The 19,713-nt window shown below is 49.4% G+C and overlaps 2 protein-coding genes across 2 annotated transcripts; one reads left to right on the top strand and one right to left on the bottom strand.

Moving 5' to 3' along the window:
• Positions 1-4,367: 4,367 nt before the first annotated feature.
• Positions 4,368-9,351, bottom strand: maff (v-maf avian musculoaponeurotic fibrosarcoma oncogene homolog F). The gene is made up of 3 exons (XM_056297357.1): positions 9,083-9,351; positions 7,161-7,257; positions 4,368-6,110 (listed from the first exon to the last, which is right to left on the bottom strand). The coding sequence occupies exons 2-3, from the start codon at positions 7,191-7,193 to the stop codon at positions 5,664-5,666; spliced, it is 480 nt and encodes a 159-aa protein (XP_056153332.1). The 5' UTR covers positions 7,194-7,257; positions 9,083-9,351; the 3' UTR covers positions 4,368-5,663.
• Positions 9,352-12,508: 3,157 nt separating this feature from the next.
• On the top strand, positions 12,509-17,767 carry tomm22 (translocase of outer mitochondrial membrane 22 homolog (yeast)). The gene is made up of 4 exons (XM_056297404.1): positions 12,509-12,765; positions 15,018-15,136; positions 16,034-16,151; positions 16,331-17,767. Exons 1-4 carry the CDS (start codon positions 12,676-12,678, stop codon positions 16,403-16,405), a joined length of 402 nt encoding a protein of 133 aa, XP_056153379.1. The 5' UTR covers positions 12,509-12,675; the 3' UTR covers positions 16,406-17,767.
• The last annotated feature ends 1,946 nt before the right edge of the window (positions 17,768-19,713 follow it).

The raw sequence follows: 19,713 nt of genomic DNA, 5'->3' as shown, positions 1-19,713 counted from the left end.
ATGGAGACGGATGCAGATTTTTCCTCAGGGTTTCTTCCCGCAGCCTTTCCCGTAGACTATAGTATACCCGCGAGGCAGCAGAGGTTTAAATCAGACTTGTTGTCCTAGATGAGCTGCCTGACTGGCTAACGAGCTTCATCTACCCGGGTTTGAAATCAGACTTGTCCTTCTCCTAGATTGGCTGCCAACCAAGACTAACGAGTCCAGTCGACCCACCCGGTTATACCGCCGGGAACCCGGTCGCCCCCGCAGCACACTTCGTGAAAACAGGAGGTACCACAAGAAGGTGCTGCTGCAGACACATTTGCATAGGAACGGCCATATGCTAAGGTCCTGATGGACCCGCGGCGATCGCCACACCAGGAAGCGAGAGACCACTGCACCGCCTCGCATTCCTTTTGGCAAGTAGGGTATCTGGCCCAATACCCCCCCCCCCAACTAAACCTAATCAAACATGATACAATCACCTGTCCAGCATGTTTGAACCTCGTGCCTCCTGACATGAACTGAATCTGCTGGTTGAATGTGTTTGTTTTCTCGTCCCGACATATTCACTCATACCAGTCACATTGTGTTAACCGGAGTTCGCTGTGCGTTGTGGCAGATTTGATTCATCACCAGGTCGTGTCCGGTGGAACCACCAATAGATAGCTGAGATGACGGCCACGTCTTATTTTCCCTCGTTTACAGGCAGCGTCACTTCATTTGCTCATGCCGTTTCCAAGCGTTGTGCTGCAGAATGTGAGTTTCGGTAACCGTATAAAGGTTTTGTCCCCGTTTTATTGTACTTTCTTCTCGGGCCCTCTCTTTCCCTTTCTCCCTGTCAGCTGGAGGAGTCTTGCTGAGGGTGTAGGTTCTTTTTCAGTCAGGTTTCGTGTTGGTCTGCAGGACGCGTCATATGTTTCAGTGCTGATGGATGCTGTAAATCTTGGCTACATGGAGACCTTGAGTGTACTATTACTACATGACTGTTTTAGAGAAGTCTTTAATTTCACTTTGCTTTGTATATATTCTCATAAAGCTGCTCAGAGGCCTATATTTTATGTCAAAATGTTAAAAATGAATAAAGATGTTTAGTTGCACCCTTAACGGTGAATATAACTGATCTGGTTTTGTGTTTTATTTGTGTTCCTGTACGTTTCTGCAGCTTTGGTACTGTAACGATCACGGACGACTAGACTCGCTAGCCGGGTGGCTAACGGGTCGGACCCTTTAGTTGACTGGTTAGCGCAGTCGGGCGACCCGGGTTCGCCTCCCGGCTGCCCCCCAAATTGGTGTCAGAAATGGGATGGCGAGGCCATCGGAAGCACGTGCGCCCAGAGGTGCGAGGGAGTTGGTATGCTGAAGCGCGGGCGTGCTTCCCGAAGGAGGGGGGTGGTGTGACGACCACCGGTGACTAGACTCGCTAGCCGGTTGGCTAACGGGTCAGACCCTTTAGTTGACTAGTTAGTGCAGTCGCCTGTGGTGCGGGCAACCCGAGTTCGCGTCCCGGCTACCCCCCCCCCCCAATTTGCTACACTGGTGTCAGAAATGGGATGGTGAGGCCATCGGAAGCCCAGCGGTGTGAGGGAGTTGGGGCGCCCTTCCCGAAGGAGAGGGGTAGTGTAACGACCACGGATGACTAGACTCACCAGCCGGTTGGCTAACGGGTCGGACCCTTTAGTCGACTGGTTCGCGCAGGGCGACCCAGGTTCGCTTCCCGGCTGCCCCCCTAATTCGCTGCGGTACGTTTTCCACACTGACGTGAACAGATTTGAAGTCAGTTGTCCTGCAGTTTCAGATGAGCGACGTGGTTTTCCGTCGGTCGGTGTCGCTGTGGACAAAACGGTTTCCACCCACTTCCCATTTTTACCACAGGTCCAACAGACCGCTGCAGATCCGGATCAGTAGTTTTGGATCAATGAACAAAATAACAGACGGGCCTCCACGGAATGCAGTAAATCAAGTGATTCTGCTTTTCTTTGTGACGTGTTACTCCCTACTGCAGCTCCTAGATTCTAGTTTTGACCTGAAGTGATTTTTTAAGTAAACTAGTCGAATAATGTGGCGGTTGAGGTGGAGATCCTGATCTGGCTTTTAGTTTCCTAACAAAGCAAATTCACCTTCAAGTCAGAAACAAAACCTCAGGTCTTCGCCTTGTTTTTGGATGCCTTTTTCTCCCCAGTTGTACCCGGCCAATTACTCCACTCTTCTGAGCCGTCCCGGTCTCTGCTCCACCCCCTCTGCTGATCCGGGGAGGGCTGCAGACTACCACATGCCTCCTCCCATACATGTGGAGTCACCAGCCGCTTCTTTTCACCTGACAGTGAGGAGTTTCACCTGGGGGACATAGCGCGTGGGAGGATCACGCTACTCTCCCCCGAACAGGTGCCCCGACCGACCAGAGGAGGCGCTAGTGCAGCGACCAGGACACATACCCACATCCGAATTCCCACCCGCAGACACGGCCAGTTGTGTCTGTAGGGACGCCCGACCAAGCCGGAGGCAACACGGGGATTCGAACCGCCGACCCATGTGTTGGTAGGCGACGGAACAGACCGCTACGCTACCCGGAGTCTTTAAGAGGTCTTAAGGATCACGTGCACACCAGTTTATGTACAATATATACAACATTTATTATAATCAGTACTAATATATAAAATAGACGATGTACTTAAATTTTCACCATAGAAAAAATACGTGTAATAAATACAAAGAACATTTGTTTTGCGGTATTACAAAACATCCAGCACAGTTTGACAGATCAGACGTAATATTATAAAGAATAAATGCTATGCAACATCTTATATCGATATAGCTAAATATACTCTTGTATTTTAGAAGAACACCTGTCGACACAACGCGTTACTACGAAAAAACCCCCTTCCGGTTTGACCCGTCTGATGGAGCGTTTAGCGGTTTCACCGGACGAAAAACGAAAAGAAAACATTAAGGTGTTGAGGTTCACCTTCACTTCCTCACTTCCTCTTCCTCCCTCTTCCCTCCTCTTCCTCCCTCTCTTCACCTTCTCTCTCCATCTTCAACCTGACGTTACCACTGTAACCTACCGAAAAGACCCCCTGGCCGACCCGGAAGCGCTTCCGGGAGAGGCTTGACTACTGTAAACTACTAAAAAGACTCATTGGCCCCGACCCGGAAGCGCTTCCGGGAGAGGCTGACTACCGTAAACGTCTAACCCCGCCCCTCTTCCGACCCGGAAGCGCTTCCGGGTCGGGTCTTTTTGGTAGTTTACAGTAGTCCCGTCCCCCCCCCCCCGTCCCGGAAACGCTTCCGGGTCGGCCAGGGGGTCTTTTTAGTAGTTTACAGTAGTCACCCTCTCCCGAAAAGACTCATTGGCCCCGACCCGGAAGCGCTTCCGGGAGAGGCTGACTACCGTAAACGTCTAACCCCGCCCTTCGTCCGACCCGGAAGCGCTTCCGAGTCGGGGCCAATGAGTCTTTTTTGTAGTTTACAGTAGTCCCCCCCTTCCCGGAAGCGATATTATGAACCCTACATAGCCCTCGCCAAAATCCCGTACCCTGTCCCAAATCTCGCGAACGGACGCCGGATTTCCGCTGCGTTGCTAAGGAAACAATCAACTATCAACTCGGTGCGAAGCAAAGCTAACGTTAGCTACCTTCAATTTTGTAATTTTGTATTTTTCGCAATTTTGGACAGCTGGCTGCTTTTGTAATTTTGGACTGCTGGCTGTCAACAACAGAACGGAGGTAAGTAACGTTAGTTGTCACACGCCTCTGCTCCTTGGATACGTTATTGGTATTATATTAATGTTGATTGTGGATAACTTAGACAGGTTAAATTGTGGGTGTACAGCGTTTCCTTGATGAGCGCTAACCCCATAACAACATATTTTCGCGTTGCTACGGTGGCGCACACGTGACAAAGCCAGAAACGGGATTTTGGCGAGGCCTATGTAGGGTTCATAATATCGCTTCCCGGAAGCGCTTGCGGGTCGGCCAGGGGGTCTTTTTAGTAGTTTACAGTAGTCCCCCCCCCTCTCCCGGAAGCGCTTCCGGGTCGGCAAGGGGGTCTTTTCAGTGGTTTACACTTCGACACCTTCTTTTCACGCACGATCCTCATCCCCGTCTCTTTTCACTCGACAATCAAGTCCCAATTTCTTCCCTCCGTCGCGCCGATTCGGAGGCCACTTTCACATTTCTGCCGCACACCTCCGTCATTAGCACGGTACTTAAATAAAAAACAAAATAAAAACAATAACGTCGCTATGCAAAACCACTAAAAGTTTAACCGACATAGCACAACGGGCATACTGGCAAAACATCATACAGCAGTATGGCCGCTAGCTGCTAGCATGACGTACACACAGCTCATAGAACAACAGTTAAAGTATCATCATCATCATCATCTTCATCATCTTCATCATCACTCCTCAGTACAATAATTAAACGTGAGAATATCCCCAAACTAGTCTGACACAAGTACTTTGGAAAAAAAACAAAAACCAAAAACAATACAGACACCACAGCACTCGTTAGCTTGTCTATCTTTTTAAATACAAATAAAATAGAGAATATAGCTCTGGTAAATGTTGCTCAACATTGTCGTCTTTCATCGGTATGCACAATATTACACTGGAAACGAAACAAAAACAAACCAGCAACTGATCGGTGGGAATGCATTTGTGTCGTTTGCACTGATCTGAGTGTAGTCCTTATAGGATGGGCCTCGTGTGGTGCGTCTCCCCGCAAAAACACAACTGTCTTTTGTTGGGAGGCGGGTGGATGGAGGGTGGTGGGGGTGGGGTGTGTGGGGGGGGGGAAGCTTCGCTCTGGGTTTTCTACATACAAAGTCACTGCAGACGGAGGGACACGGCAAAGCACAGTAACTCCCCCGGGACACCAGAGGGACACGCGAGAGCTCAGACACGTCACTAAAGTGTACGAGTTTTAACATAACAAGGAAACCTGCGTGAGATCGGACACCGTTATTTCTAACCCACCCCACCCCCCACCCCACCCCACCCCACCCCATACGGATTAAAGGCAATGGGTTAATCTAAGAGAGGCTTCCGCTCACAGACAGACACCATGACACGGGCTGCTTCGCCCGCTCGGTCAACGGTTCGAGGTAAACCACAAAAAAACCGAGGCGGCTCGTGCGGGTTTGCTGCTCCGTTTCAAATCCCCGTCGGTGGGACGAGAGAGAGAGAGAGAGAGACGCCTCGCGTCGTGGGACCGACGGAGTCAACGCCGCCTGCCGTGTGGCGCCGGTTTAGCCGTCTTGTCGGGTCTCACGACGCGGGAGAGAGCAGAACGCCGCCAACGAGGGGGGGACGGGAGGAGGGGTGGTGTGCAGCTTAACAACTGGCTTTGTCGAGGGATGGTGGGGATGACGATGTTGCCGGGCCTCCTTTTGGTCAGCCATCGGTGTGTATGTGGGAATGAAAGTGAGCTTGGTGTACATGTAACCTTGTGTGTGTGTGTGTGTGTGTGTGTGTGTGTGTGAGACTGCAAGTGCTGACTGAGTGTGAAGCATTGTGATTGACAATAAAAGCAGACAAGTATTTAATAAGTGCTTAACATCTTCCTCCTATTTTCCTAGATGTGTCATGTCTATATGTGTGTGTGTGTGTGTGTGTGTTGTGTTGTGTTGTGTGTTTGCACTGAAGACTGTGTGTCCAGTTCTGGTCCCAGCATCTCCTCCTACGACCCCCCCTGCTCCCTCTGTGGTTGGGACTGTGGCGGAGGGCTCTTCACGATGGTGATGACGGAGGCTGTATTGAGGCGCGGCGCCGTGGCCAGCAGGTTCCCCCCGCCGGCCTCCAGGCCGCGGGCGAACCTCTGCAGGGCCGCCAGGCGCGCTCCCAGGCCCTCCAGCTCCCTCCTCATGCCGGCGTTCTCCGCCCCCAGCCGCTCCACCTCCCTCTGCAGCTCCTTCTTCTGCTGCTCCAGGGCCTCGCGCTGGGACACCCGCTTCACCCGGCAGCTGGCGGCGTAGCCCCGGTTCTTTAGCGTGCGCCGGCGCTGCTTCAGCTTCTGCACCTCCTCGCGGGAGAGGCCGCGCAGGTGGAGGTTCAGCTCCCGCACCGACAGGGACATGAGCTCGCTGTCGGACAGGATGGGCACATTCTCGCCGCACTCCCGCTTCACCTGAGACGGGGGCAGAGGAGGGGAGGGGCGCGATTGGTCATGAAAAAAGAAGGAGGGCAGAAGAGGAGATACAGGGGGGAGGGGGGGGGGAGAAGATGTGGTTTGGGAGGGAGCCGATAAAAGCGACGAGCTTATTAAAGTGATCATCGATTAAAACGTCGTTTCATTTTCTCGCTGGCATTTTTTTGTAGCCGCGGCGACTCGACGTGTTCGCCTCGTGTAAGGGGCCCCCCTCTTCTACATGGCTGCGAAACACCGCCGGCGGGCTCCGCCCTCCCCGCCAACTACTCAGGACGGAGTTTTCTAATGGCGGTCGCAGGAGACGCGGCGTTTCTGCCACAGCAAGAAAAGAAGTTCCTGCCGAGCGTGGCAGAGAAGCCGACAGGCGCTAAAATAAAAAGCACGGCGTCATTTGTTTTATTATTTCCCCCCCTCTTTTCCTCCCCAATCCAATTTGGGCCAATCACCCCCCCGCTCTTCCGAGCCGTCCCGGTCTCTGCTCCGCCCCCTCTGCCGATCCGGGGGGGGGAGGGCTGCGGACTACCACATGCCTCCTCCCATACATGTGGAGTCACCAGCCGCTTCTTTTCACCTGACAGTGAGGAGTTTCACCAGGGGGGCGTAGCGCATGGGAGGATCACGCTATCCCCCCGTTTCTCCTCCCCCCCTGAACGACCAGAGGAGGCGCTAGTGCAGCGACCAGGACACAGACACAGCAAATTGTGTCTGTGGGGACGTCGGCCCAAGCCGGAGGTAACACCGGGATTCCGACCGGCGATCCCCGTGTTGCACCGCTTGGTTTAATGTTTGATACGGATCGACACGCCGCCCGATATGAGCGTTAGACGACGACGCCTCCTTTCTCCTCAGCGCACACCTTACCGGCCGGGGTTAGGCCACCAACCAAATCTGCCACCGTCGGGAAAGTGTGCGACCGGAATCACGCACGTGTGGAATTGAGCTGCGGGACTTGGAGTCGCGGAAAGGAGGAAATAAGGAAAGACGGGATAGGCGGTCCGTGTGGTGCGGGGCAGGCGGCCTCAGCCTCACCTTCAGGGCTTTGCTGGTCCTCTCTGAGGTCATGGTCCCGCTTCGGCCTCGGCGTTTTCCTCCACCAGAAACAAGTCTCGACGCAGATTCAGACGATCTGGAAGAAGAGAAACAGGGGGGGGGGCGGAGGGGGGAAAGCTGAGGAAGATGCCGTGAAACATGTGACCGAGAATATCAAACGTTCGGCGGCGACTCACAAGATGGCCAGTCATGTGTGTGTGTGTGTGTGTGTGTGTGTGTGTGTGTGTAAGAAGAATAATAACACAAAAAAGAAAAGAAGCAAAAACAAAAAAGAAACCCGCACATCCGCCGTACTTTCCCCGGACACGGCCTCTCATTAAAGCCCGCGGTTTAGATATAAATACAAAATGAGGTTTTGAAAGTGGCGTGCTTTCTGTGCTGACTGCAGCACTACGGGGGGGGGGGGTTAATGTGTCCCCCCCCCTCCCCTCCCCCCCGCTTGCCCAAAACAGGTGCTGCTCCACCTCGACCCTTCTGCACTTCCTCTTATCAGCATGCACACTAACGGACCGAAACTGCCCCAAGTGCAAAAGGCTAACCGAGGGCAGACACGGCGGTTTGCCCCCCCCCCCCGTCCTGCTGACACGACCCCCGGGGGGGGGGGGGGGCCGCCGCTGCTGCTGCACCACCACTCGGGTCCGTCCGACTCACAACGCGACAACAGTGAAGCCGCCACACCACCACGCAGCACCTGGGCGCGGGTAGCCCGCTGACCCGCTTGACCCTCCATGTTGGACGGCACGCGAAAACACGACGGAAGTAGCGCGCGAGCTCGGCGGTCAGAAATAAACCGTCAATCATCAGCCCCCCACCCCACCCCCAAAAAAAACAACCCCCGAACTACCCGCCGGTGTCGTCGCCACCTCTCCGGGCGAAGTTGTTCAGAAAGCGGTGCTGCTGCGACCCGGGGTGGAGGGGGGGGCGTGGGTGGGGGTGGGGGGGACGCTTCCTGGCCTCGCTCCTGCTCACACACACACAACACAGTCAGGAGCCACCATGTGAACTGCGCTAAGGTCTGCCTGTTTATCCGTTATACAACCCCCCCAACACACACGCACACACACGCACACATGCGTGTGTAGGGAGCCAAACTTTCTTTAAATAGCCCCCCCCGGTATAAAAAGCCTGTTAGTTTGCCTTGCGTGAGTTGCATTTTCAGGAGCGTGTGACCGCCGGACGCCCGCGACGGTGCGTCTCCACCCGCGACGGTGCGTCTCCACCCGCGGGGAGGACGCAGCTGAGCAGCGCTCACCAGCCGCTCTGGCCGTTGTATGAAAGTCAGAGTGATTCAGCAATAAAGCCTTCTCACGGCCGGCCTTCACGGAAGACTACCAGCCTCACAAATGTGGCCGACTACCCCCACCCCCCTCCACCCACCACCACCGCCGTTCTTCAGGCAAAACGAAAGGGACAACAAATATTCCGGCGGTGGCGTCGAAATTCTCCAGAACCCACCGGGACCGTCCGCGACGTCCCGTGCGAACATGGCGACGTGCAGCCCCGCAACTTGTGCGACGCTCGCCGACGTGCAGCCGCGTGATGAACCGGCGTTGTGTCTGCACGGCGCCGTTCAGAACCCGAACCCCCACGTAAAACAAGGCCCCCACCACCACCACCACCACCACCACCACACCACACAGCCTCACACGGAAGGGAGCTGGCGCGGTGGGGAAAGGTGTAGTAAACAGCCGCCCCGTCTAGTCGGACGCGATTCAGACGCGTTACACGCGTGTACGGCGGCGGCTCGCGGGGGGCGCCCGTGCCAGCGGAATCAGCGCGTGTGCGCGTTAATATCGGACGTTCGAATCCCCCCCTTCCCCTTCCCCCCTCCCCCGGAGCTGCTTAGGAAACATGCTACAGCAGATTAGCTCGCTTAAACACACCAGCTTTTGCCTACTCACTCGTCCTTTATTCGCGCTGGTTCTCGGTCGAAGCCCGTCTCCGCGGTGGCGCTAGCGGCGGAAGTCAAGGGTTCGAGAGCGGCGGCGGCGGTGGCGGCGTCGCGATAAACGTGTATATATTGATACAGCCGAGTCCGGTCGAGGCGCGTCTGCAGAGCGATAAAATGTCAGTCCGCCTTTTCCCGGAATTACTCTCCGATTCTCTCATTCATAAAAAACACGGCGGCGGTGACGTCAGGCCCAAAGAATGTGGGCGGAGCCACCCCGCCCCCGCGGAGCGCTCCGGGAAGATGTAAACAAGGAACCCCTCCGTCCGACAACTTTTCCATGACCGCGGCTCGTCCCCCCCCCCCATTCCCCACCCTCCCCCCTCTCCCCCCTCTGGAGTGGGAGGAAGCCTGCGAATACCGTCTCCCCAGCGAGGCGGCGGGGGCCCCGGGCCGCGCATCTTTAGGTTGAGAGTGTAAATGAGGGGAGGAGGGGGGGGGCGGATTTATAACAGTCTTGAGATTATTTTATCCTTAATCAGATTCTCTCCGTTGCCGCTCGAGATCCTCGCACCGTTTTTCCCCAAAACCGTCGTCTACAAGGTTCGTTAAATTTGCAGGCAAACGCTGCGGCCTACTATACCAGTCCAACCAATAAGATGCTGACGTCAGGGGCGCCGTTAGCCTATCAGAACGGAGGTGGGGGCGGGGCGGGGCGACGTCGAGTTCACGGGGACGTTGTCGTAAAGGCGGAAATGGCGTCGGGGTCGGAGGCGAAGAGAGGCGTCGGAGGCGAGAAGGAGGACGCGGGAGCTGTTCAGGCGACCCTCGCCAGTCGTGGGGAAGAGGGGAGGAGGCGTATCTCGTCGGGATGACAGCCACGATGAGAGGGGGGAACCCGTCCCTGAACCGGAAGGAGTGACCTCTCGTCGTCTAGGTGACGAGAGGTCACTTGGATGACAGGTGACCTCAGTAAGCGCTGGGTCCAGATGAGGCGGCGCAGCTTTTGCTGGTGGTGTGTGTAAGTTTTGGTGTGAGGCGTTGCCAGCCGGTAATATAATGTGGGAGGTCGCCATTTAGGACGTAGCTTGTGCACTGGTTAGATCACGCAGCCACGCATTTGGAGGGAGGATCCGTGGTTTCTTTCCATAGTAGGTGTGTTTTTTGCAGTAAGACAGGAATTGTTGTCGGGCTGTGGTGACTCTTCTTAATGCTTCAGATACACCAAGAATAATCGATAAAGATTCTGGTGGAGTATTAATCCATCCACCCATTATCCGAACCACTTATCCAGACCCTATCCCAGCAGCCACTGGGCGGCAGGCGGGGAGACACCCTGGACAGGCCATCTCACGCACGCACACGCACACACATGCACGCGCGCACAGTCCAAAGACATGTAGGTCAGGTGGAGTATTACTCATGTCTGTTGTTTTATATTATATTTATATTAATTATATCGATGTTGCTGAAGATAGTAGACCAAAAAGATGCAACTTTGGGGCGTGACAGGAAGCTATGGGAGGGTTGCCCCCGAGGAAAGACATTTGTCCCTCGTGGGTGATAGGTTTGGATATATGCTGTGTATGATTATGATTATGATTATTGTACTTTGCAGTGATGGGGGTCTGTGTAGTATTTTAAATCGTGTAAGACAGCCTCAGGCGTCGTTTGAGCGTTTGTGTATGTGTTCGAGACTTATCATCTATTTAATAAACATGACATATCTGACACAACCAGTAGAACAGCTGATTAAAAAGAAGAGAATGTTCAAGCACTTTGGTGACACTGTCAGTACTTCCCTCTTGCACTCTCCTCACCCCTTAGATGACATATGTCATTATTGTCGTCAGTTAAACGTGTTCATTTATTTTGGGTCGACTTTTTAATTTTTTTTTATGTTCTCCTTTTTAAGGAGAAGTGTACATATGTCGAAAAAGAACTGAGCACATCAGGGGACACAGGTGTACACAAGTTAAAACCCCCATTACACTTACAGCGTACCCTTCAAATCCCTCCCAGGTTCCAGAACCGAGGACCACCGTTACAAAACCTGTGTTTATGGATGAGTTTGGGGGGAGGGGGGTTATACAACAAACAGCTAGTGCCAGGGGGTCAGAACACTGACAGAAATCACGAATCAGCTCACAAAACTGTTATAAAGGGTCCATATATTTATGGCTTTAACAGCGTTCCTATTTCTAGAGTATAGACTTGCTTGTTGTGTCTTGTTTGAGTTCATTTTCAACAAGTAAAAAAGATGCTTTATGATTGGAAAACTTGGATTTATGACTGTGTGATTGTGCAAGTAATAAAATCAAATTGGTGACGAAATGTTGAGTTGCTTTGCTAGAATTACGAGTAAAGAAGCCAAACACTACATTTTCACAGGAAAGGGAAAATTCGGGATCAGTATACTGGGAAATAAATGTACCGACATCTCGCCAAAGAAGTACAAACGTGGGGACCAGACCAAAGTCAATGTCACAAATCTTCTGGAACCGAAATGAGCAGTCCACATCAGTGTCCTTTTTATATCATTGTAGAAATAACTTGGAGGGGTAAAAACCATGAATTATTTTAAAAGTCACTTCCTTAACCTCATTAATAATCAGATGTTTAGAAGGCAAGCAGCACATTTTCTTCCAGTTCAGGTGTGAAGTAAAATTAACGGCAGGATCCAGTGGCAGTAAAGTTCAGGTACTACTGGGTAACAACAGGATCCAGTTCAGATACTACTGGGTAACAACGGGATCCAGTTCAGGTACTACTGGGTAACAACAGGATCCAGTTCAGGTACTACTGGGTAACAACAGGATCCAGTTCAGATATTACTGGGTAACAACAGGATCCAGTTCAGATACTACTGGGTAACAACAGGATCCAGTTCAGGTACTACTGGGTAACAACAGGATCCAGTTCAGGTACTACTGGGTAACAACAGGATCCAGTGGCAGTAGAGTTCAGGTACTACTGGGTAACAACAGGATCCAGTTCAGGTACTACTGGGTAACAACAGGATCCGGTTCAGGTACTACTGGGTAACAACAGGATCCAGTTCAGGTACTACTGGGTAACAACAGGATCCAGTGGCAGTAGAGTTCAGGTACTACTTAGTCGCAGTAAAGTTCAGATACTACTGGGTAACAACAGGAACCAGTGGCAGTAGAGTTCAGGTACTACTGGGTAACAACAGGATCCAGTTCAGCTACTACTGGGTAACAACAGGATCCAGTTCAGGTACTACTGGGTTTCTAAAAAGCATCACGACGCCAGAAGGGACGTGTATGGATTAGTTTTATCGGGCGCTGTTCACCGATAATCGTCGCGGCCTGCCGTCGGACAGCCGGAACGGAGGAGGGCGCTGTTTGTTTCAGCCGCACCAGGAAGTAACCCTTGCCCCCCTCCCTCCCCGGTCGCTTAACGCGCATGCGTCGTGACTGCCTGACCTCAGACTGCCGCAGCGGTCCATGCGTGTCTGTCGGGACTGACATTCACACATGCTGCCGAGGAAGCGACCAAATCTCACCGAAGAGACAAACGACGCCTTTCGCCAGCTGCTTGGAAACACCCAGACGGTTCGAGGCACCGTGTGATCGACTGACTATGGCCGGCATTGAAGAGCTCTCCCCGGCAGCGGGCCCCGTCGCCGCCCGGCCCCCAGAAGACGAGATCGAAGACGATGACGATGAGGACGTATGTGTCAATGAATGTTGTGCGGAGTTCAAGCTTGGTTTTGCTGCTGCTTAGCTTCGTCCTGCCTCCGCTTTACACCGCCAAGTGGGTTTAATCGGAGGCGCCGTGCAACTCCGTGATTAGCCGCTTAGCCAATTAGCCAGCAGCTCCGATCCACAGAGGCGTCCTTCCTTCCTCCCTTCCTCCCTTCCCTCTTCCCTCTTCCCTGCGTGCAGGCTCCCCGGTAGTGCCGCCGCGTTAGTGCGCAGGTACAAATAATGCGGCGTTATAAGAAAACACGCTAAACTGCGGCCCGCAGCTTTGTAGAATAGAGCGAAGAAGGCAAAAAAGGATGAAAGAGAATGAGACGGTTCTACATACGATCGATGGAACCAGGAGCACTTCGTCATTTGGCTTCATGCTATCATGAAGCCAAATGACGAAGTATCGTTTCCCCCCCAGCCCACAGCAGAGCAACACCAACCCAAGAACACATATATCCTAACTAAGACCACATATATCCTAAGACCACATATATCCTAACCCAAGAACACATATACCCTAACTAAGACCACATATATCCTAACTAAGACCACATATATCCAAACTAAGACCACATATATCCTAACTGAGAACACATATAGCCAAACTAGAACACATAATATCCAAACTAAGAACACATATATCCTAACTAAGACCACATATATCCTAACCCACGAACACGTATATCCTAACTGAGACCACATATATCCTAACCCAAGAACACATATATCCTAACCGAGACCACATATATCCTAACTAAGACCACATATATCCTAACCCAAGAACACATATAGCCAAACTGAGACCACATATATCCTAACTGAGACCACATATAGCCAAACTAAGAACACATATATCCAAACTAGAACACATAATATCCAACCCAAGAACACATATAGCCAAACTAAGACAACATATAGCCAAACTAAGAACACATATATCCTAACTGAGACCACATATATCCTAACTAGAACACATATATCCAACCCAAGAACACATATATCCTCACTAAGACCACATATAGCCAAACTGAGACCACATATATCCTAACTAAGACCACATATATCCTAACTAAGAACACATATATCCAAACTAAGAACACATATGTCCAAACTAAGAACACATATATCCTAACTAGAACACATATGTCCTAACTAAGACCACATATATCCAACCCAAGAACACATATATCCAAACTAGAACACATATAGCCAAACTAAGAGCACATATATCCAAACAAAGAACACATATATTCAAACTAAGAGCACATATATCTAAACTAAGAACACAAATATCCAAACTAAGAGCACATATATCCAAACTAGAACACATATATCCAAACTAAGAGCACATATATCCAAACTAGAACACATATCCAAACTAAGAGCACATATATCCAAACTAGAGCACATATATCCAAACTAGAACACATATCCAAACTAAGAGCACATATATCCAAACTAAGAGCACATATATCCAAACTAGAACACATATCCAAATTAAGAGCACATATATCCAAACTAAGACCACATATATCCAAACTAAGAGCACATATATCCAAACTAGAACACTTATCCAAACTAAGAACACATATATCCTAACTAAGAACACATATATCCAAACTAAAAACACATATATCCAAACTAAGAACACGTATATCCAAACTAAGAACACGTAGATCCAAACTAAACACATATCCAAACTAAGAACACGTAGATCCAAACTAAACACGTATATCCAAACTAAGCTCATGAGTCTTATGTTCTTGGAACAGGAGTGTCTGTGGATCTGAGGTCTCCATCGGGAACATATTAATGCAGCATATCGATTATGTAGTCAGAAGCAAGTCCATTAAAAGATCTGTAGATAAGTAAAATCTCAAAATGCATTGTTGTTCTAATTGGTAGCTAGTGAAGTGATTTAAGGATGGGAGTGATGTGAACTGTTTTTTTTAACAGTTTCATTTGATATTTCCCTTCATTGTTAATTATTTTGGCGTTATAATCTGCTTTTTGCGCCATGCCCACAAATGTAATTTTAGATGATATGTGATTTTAGTCATCCTTACCTCGGCAAATGTCTGTCCCAGCGCTCTTTGGCATATTGTGCACCGTGTAATTTATTTCCAACTCTAGTAATGAATGTGTTTTCTGTATTTCTCTTGTCTGTTACATTGGATTGTTGTAAGCTGTTCTTTCATGTTGATGTTGGCTGTTCTTCTTCTCTGCCAGCTGGATGAGACGCTGATGGAGAGGCTGTGGGGTTTGACAGAAATGTTCCCTGACAGGGTGCGTGACGCTGCCGAGGTGTCGGCGCACTGCTCTGTCTCCCTGGCCAAAAAACTATACAGGTATGTTGTTCAACAGCGGCAGATGTGAGAGAGAACTAGTTTTTACTCAGTATCGCCATCTCCCCCCTGTCACAAGACTTCTTCACGGTCCCATATGATCAATTTAAGCAACAGAAATAAACACACGGGGGGGGGGGGGGGGTGTCCGTAGCCAGACAGTTACAGCGCATACCAAATGGCTGTATGGTCCCAACCGTCGCTGGTTTGAATCCAGCCGGTGACCTTTGTTGCATGTCATACCCCCTCTCTCCCTCATTTCCTGTCTTGTTTTTCACTGTCGCTGTCTAATAATAATAAAAAAAAAATTGGCAAAAAAAAAAACCTAAAAAAGGGGGCGTCTGGGTAGCGTAGCGGTCTGTTCTGTTGCCTACCAACACGGGGATCACCGGTTCGAATCCCCGTGTTACCTCCGGCTCGGTTGGGCATGATTATGGTGATCCCAATTATTTTGCCAAGTAATGTGATCAGATTTGTTGATTACAATTATCAATCTCCGTTTCAGGAAACAAAATGACTTCTATTGCACAATTATTAACTTGTTAAAAATTGGTGATATTGATTCTTTTTCACTTCACTGTTCTTATGCAACACGCTTGAAGTTGGGCTTCTCTTTCTTTTCTTCCTGTTACTGCCCACTTATTTTGTTTCGGTCCCGTAAGCGTTAATCTCAAAGGTTGTGATTCGTCAGGTTTAATGGAAGTGTTTCATTTAACATCAAGGGAATTGAATATATAATTTGAATACTTCAATACCACCCGATTGGTCGGGTAACCATAAAATCCCAATATCCAGTAATTTACTATTAATTGTGCAGCCCTAGAAGTCGTTACTCGCTGTGTGTAGTTAACTGCTCTTTCTGTCTTTCATATATCGTTTGTGTCTGTGTTTGTGTTTCAGTTTCTCCCGCTCGGCCCTCTGGGTATGCACTACCTCCTTCATGATCCTGGTGCTTCCCGTTGTGTTTGAGACGGAGAGACTACAGCTGGAACAGCAGCAGCTACAGCAGCAGAGACAGGTGTGTGTGTGATATGAAAGAACCCAATTATTACCCTCCCTAGTCAATTAACCAGAGAGAGGGAACAACTGGAGAGTGTATTTTTGTGTATTTTAGAGTGAGTATTCCATCATCATTACAAACAAGGTATGACTTATGAAAACTGACACAAGTGACTGAATGTTCATGCTCCCCTCCAGATCCTGTTGGGGCCCAACACTGGGATGTCTGGTGGAATGCCCAGCATGATGACTCCCACCCCCAGCAAGATGTGACCGAGTCACGGTCCCCGCTCATGCCCGAGAGCTGCTGCTGGCGCCGGAGAGCAGCATCTCTCAGGGAAGGACAGAGAGACGAAAAGGACGGGGAGAAAATCAGAAGTAAAACATTGTGAAAGCGGAAGCTGCATCTCGGTGGCGGGAAAACGTGCTCATTCCAACATCTGGGCTCGGCCAGCCGGATGGCACTTGGGGGAGGAGGGGTGTAATGATGTCACTGTTGCCACCTCCCGGGTGTCGCTGTCTAAAAAGTCTTCCTCTCTCTCTCTCTCTCTCTCTCTCTCTCTCTCTCTGTCTCTCTCTGTCTCTCTCTCTCTGTCTCTCACTCACTGTCTCTCTTTACTCCAACATCTGGCAGAGACTTTCTTCCCTGGAACACTGTCTTTCTCTTTTCTTTTATATACGTATAAATAAATTTATAGTGTTATGAATAATGTGTGCTCTTAAGGGGACCCCGGCCGATGACGGATAATCACGTAATGTGGGAGGGGAAAGAGTTTGTCGTCACTAGAAGTTGTATGTCAATTGTGTGCTTACAGTCTAAAGAATGTCCATGTGGGTGTTAAACAACTGTCAACATGCCCCTGAGCTGGTTGAAGGCCGGTTCATCGGCCGTTGAGCAGTTTCGCTGTGGTTGGAGAATCCCGTGTTGCCTCATCTCGGGTGCTTGGCAGGGTGGAAGAGTTGCAGTGTAGCGGTTAGGAATGCGGTGTCTAGATTGGTCATCCCTGCCACATGCCTCGCACCTGTTCTAGGTGGTGCATTTCCTCTCTCACGGTATTTATCGGTGTTTCAATTAGCCTGACGTTTAGTGTCCATTTTATCCGAATGCTACATTCAGCCGACAACCGAGGTAGTTGAAACGGTCGTCCCGGTTGATTGTTGTAACATGCGACGAAACTCAATTCTCCTCTGACGAAGCCATTATGCGTTGTTTCAGTACCGTTGCCTTTTTTTCCGAAAATGAGGACCGTATGATTCGTGTCATCTCGGAAAGAAAAAAAAGGTCACAACCCTGGTTTGTTGTGATAAATCTTGATTCTTCTGTCTGTCAACAAGTCCAGTCCTGTCAGTGTGTCTTGCTTTTCTCCATTGTTAAACCCCCGTAAGCTTGAGTTTGTTGACCTCTGCTCGCTGAGGATGCCCGTCTGTATTTTCAACGTGACTGCATTAAATAAAGATGACATTAGCAGCTGGGTCCTGCTCATTGGTTTTGACGACTTCAGAAAAAGAAGTATTTGACGGGCACTGAGGAGAGCAGTATAACTGGTGCATTTTAGGAGTATTTAGAATACAACTGTTTTTTATTCACTTCTGATTTAAGTGTCCCGGTCAGCTCCTTAAGTCAGGAGGACACTGTGACCGCTGTTATTAAAAGTTGAATAACTCCCTAAGTCACTGATGTGCGGCGGTTACTCGTTGGTTTGACTCGGTGCTCATTTGATGCAAGTGTTTAAAGTCACTTTCTGCAGCAGTACACAAACAGGCACCACTTCATAGACACTCGTCTCGCAGAAACCAGGCACTGTCATAGAATTAAGTAATTTCTAGAGTGAAGTCAGAATTTTTGAAATTGATTTAGACAAAATTGTAAGACAATTTGAAATGGTTCTTTTGTAATGTATGGGGGCGAGCAGGTCCAGAGACACGGCAGTCAGAGTCACAGTTGCATCTGAGTTTCCAGATGTTGCTGAAGAACGAAAGAGTGACGGTTTATTTGGAGCATGTAAACAAGCAGCATATAACAGACGGGTGAGCCACTGCCACTAATCTGAAGTGGTCACCGAGTCCACACGTCAAACTGGGGGAGCAAATCTCCACATGCATCGGGTTATTTGCCGCATGTTGGAAAAGCAGTAGGAGGAAGTACACACTTGTTTTGTCCTACCCCCTTCTCACCTACTCTGAAGGTACCCCAGCTACTATACGTTGCAAACTCAATTCCCACTCTACTGTGTAGTTCACATCCGATGCAAGTTGTGCTGCACCACACAAACTCACCTACTGTGAACAGTAAGAGAAAAACCCACATCACAAAAAAACACACGAGGGAAAGACAAGAAAAAGAAGAACATCCTGCTGCCATGTACCAACAAAAAACAGGGCTCAGAGCTGCGTACAACCCAGAGATCCACTCAGTGTCATAGGAAGAAAATTAAATAAACGGTAACACTTTAGTATGGGGAACATAAAAAAACTCAATTACTAGTGAATTAGTAATGATCAAGATGTCACTTTAGTATGGGGAACATAAAAAAAACTCAATTACTAGTGAATTAGTAATGATCAAGATGTCACTTTAGTATGGGGAACATATGCTAAGTAACAAAAACTTAATTTACAGTAATTTAACACTATGAACACTTGTAGTTTTGTGTGTTATGTAAGAACAGACCATATTCATTACGTGTTAGTAAGGGAGAATAACTCTTCTTGTGGTACTACCACCTTATAAAGGCCATACTAAGCAAAGCATATTGAGATGGTACTACTAATAAGCAATACTTCTGAGGTTATAGAGGGAAAACTCATAGTTAATGGCTTACTGGTTGTATAATAAGGCCATGCAGAATAAGGCATTAATGAGTATGTAATAATGACCAATTAAGAGCCAATATGTTGCTAATTTGCATGCTAATAAGCACCTAATTAATGGTGACTACGTTCCCCATACTAAAGTGTTGCCGAATAAACAAATACATAAATAACACAAGAGAAGAAAGAAGAAAGCCATAGAAGATAAGAATCATAAGTAAGAGATAAACCCTCGGGCGTCCCCACAGACACAGTTGGCCGTGTCTGCGGGTGGGAAGCCGGATGTGGGTATGTGTCCTGGTCGCTGCACTATAGCGCCCCCTCTGGTCGGTCAGGGCGCCCCCCCGGATCGGCGGAAAGGGGGTGGAGCAGCGACCGGGACGGCTCGAAGAGAGCGGAGTAACTGGCCGGATACAGTTGGGGAGAAAAGACGGAAAATTGCAAAAAAAAAAAAAAAAACAATAATAGTAATAAAACCCCTAGACAATATATAAAGTAAACGCAATAAAATAACATAAAAGGAACAAATCGGTGTGTAAACAACTTTGTTTCACCCGCCGTTGAAGAAAGACAAGATGGTGGTGGTGACGTCACCGATTACGTCAGCCGGCTTCTTAAAGGGGCAGTTAACCCATAATAACAGGGTGGACAGCAATTTCAGGGACACGCGCAAAATGCTTAATATTATTATGAAAATAGAATGTAAATGTTTAAAATGACTTCTCCTATCAAAGAACTTGTTGAGGACAATTAGAACATATAAAATGTAT

Source organism: Lampris incognitus, chromosome 17 (genome assembly GCF_029633865.1).
Source record: "Lampris incognitus isolate fLamInc1 chromosome 17, fLamInc1.hap2, whole genome shotgun sequence".
Taxonomy (NCBI): Eukaryota; Metazoa; Chordata; class Actinopteri; order Lampriformes; family Lampridae; genus Lampris; species Lampris incognitus.
The sequence above is the reverse complement of the archived record's forward strand: the minus strand, read 5'-3'. Positions and strand labels throughout refer to the sequence as shown.

Excerpts from the sequence above, each read along its gene's own strand:
- tomm22 (XM_056297404.1), top strand. The coding sequence starts at position 12,676 with ATGGCCGGCATTGAAGAGCTCTCCCCGGCAGCGGGCCCCGTCGCCGCC. Across the intron at positions 12,766-15,017 it reads AAGACGATGACGATGAGGAC|CTGGATGAGACGCTGATGGA; the intron begins GTATGTGTCAAT and ends CTTCTCTGCCAG. Across the intron at positions 16,152-16,330 it reads AGCTACAGCAGCAGAGACAG|ATCCTGTTGGGGCCCAACAC; the intron begins GTGTGTGTGTGA and ends GCTCCCCTCCAG.
- maff (XM_056297357.1), bottom strand. The coding sequence starts at position 7,193 with ATGACCTCAGAGAGGACCAGCAAAGCCCTGAAG. Across the intron at positions 6,111-7,160 it reads GGACCAGCAAAGCCCTGAAG|GTGAAGCGGGAGTGCGGCGA; the intron begins GTGAGGCTGAGG and ends CCCCCGTCTCAG.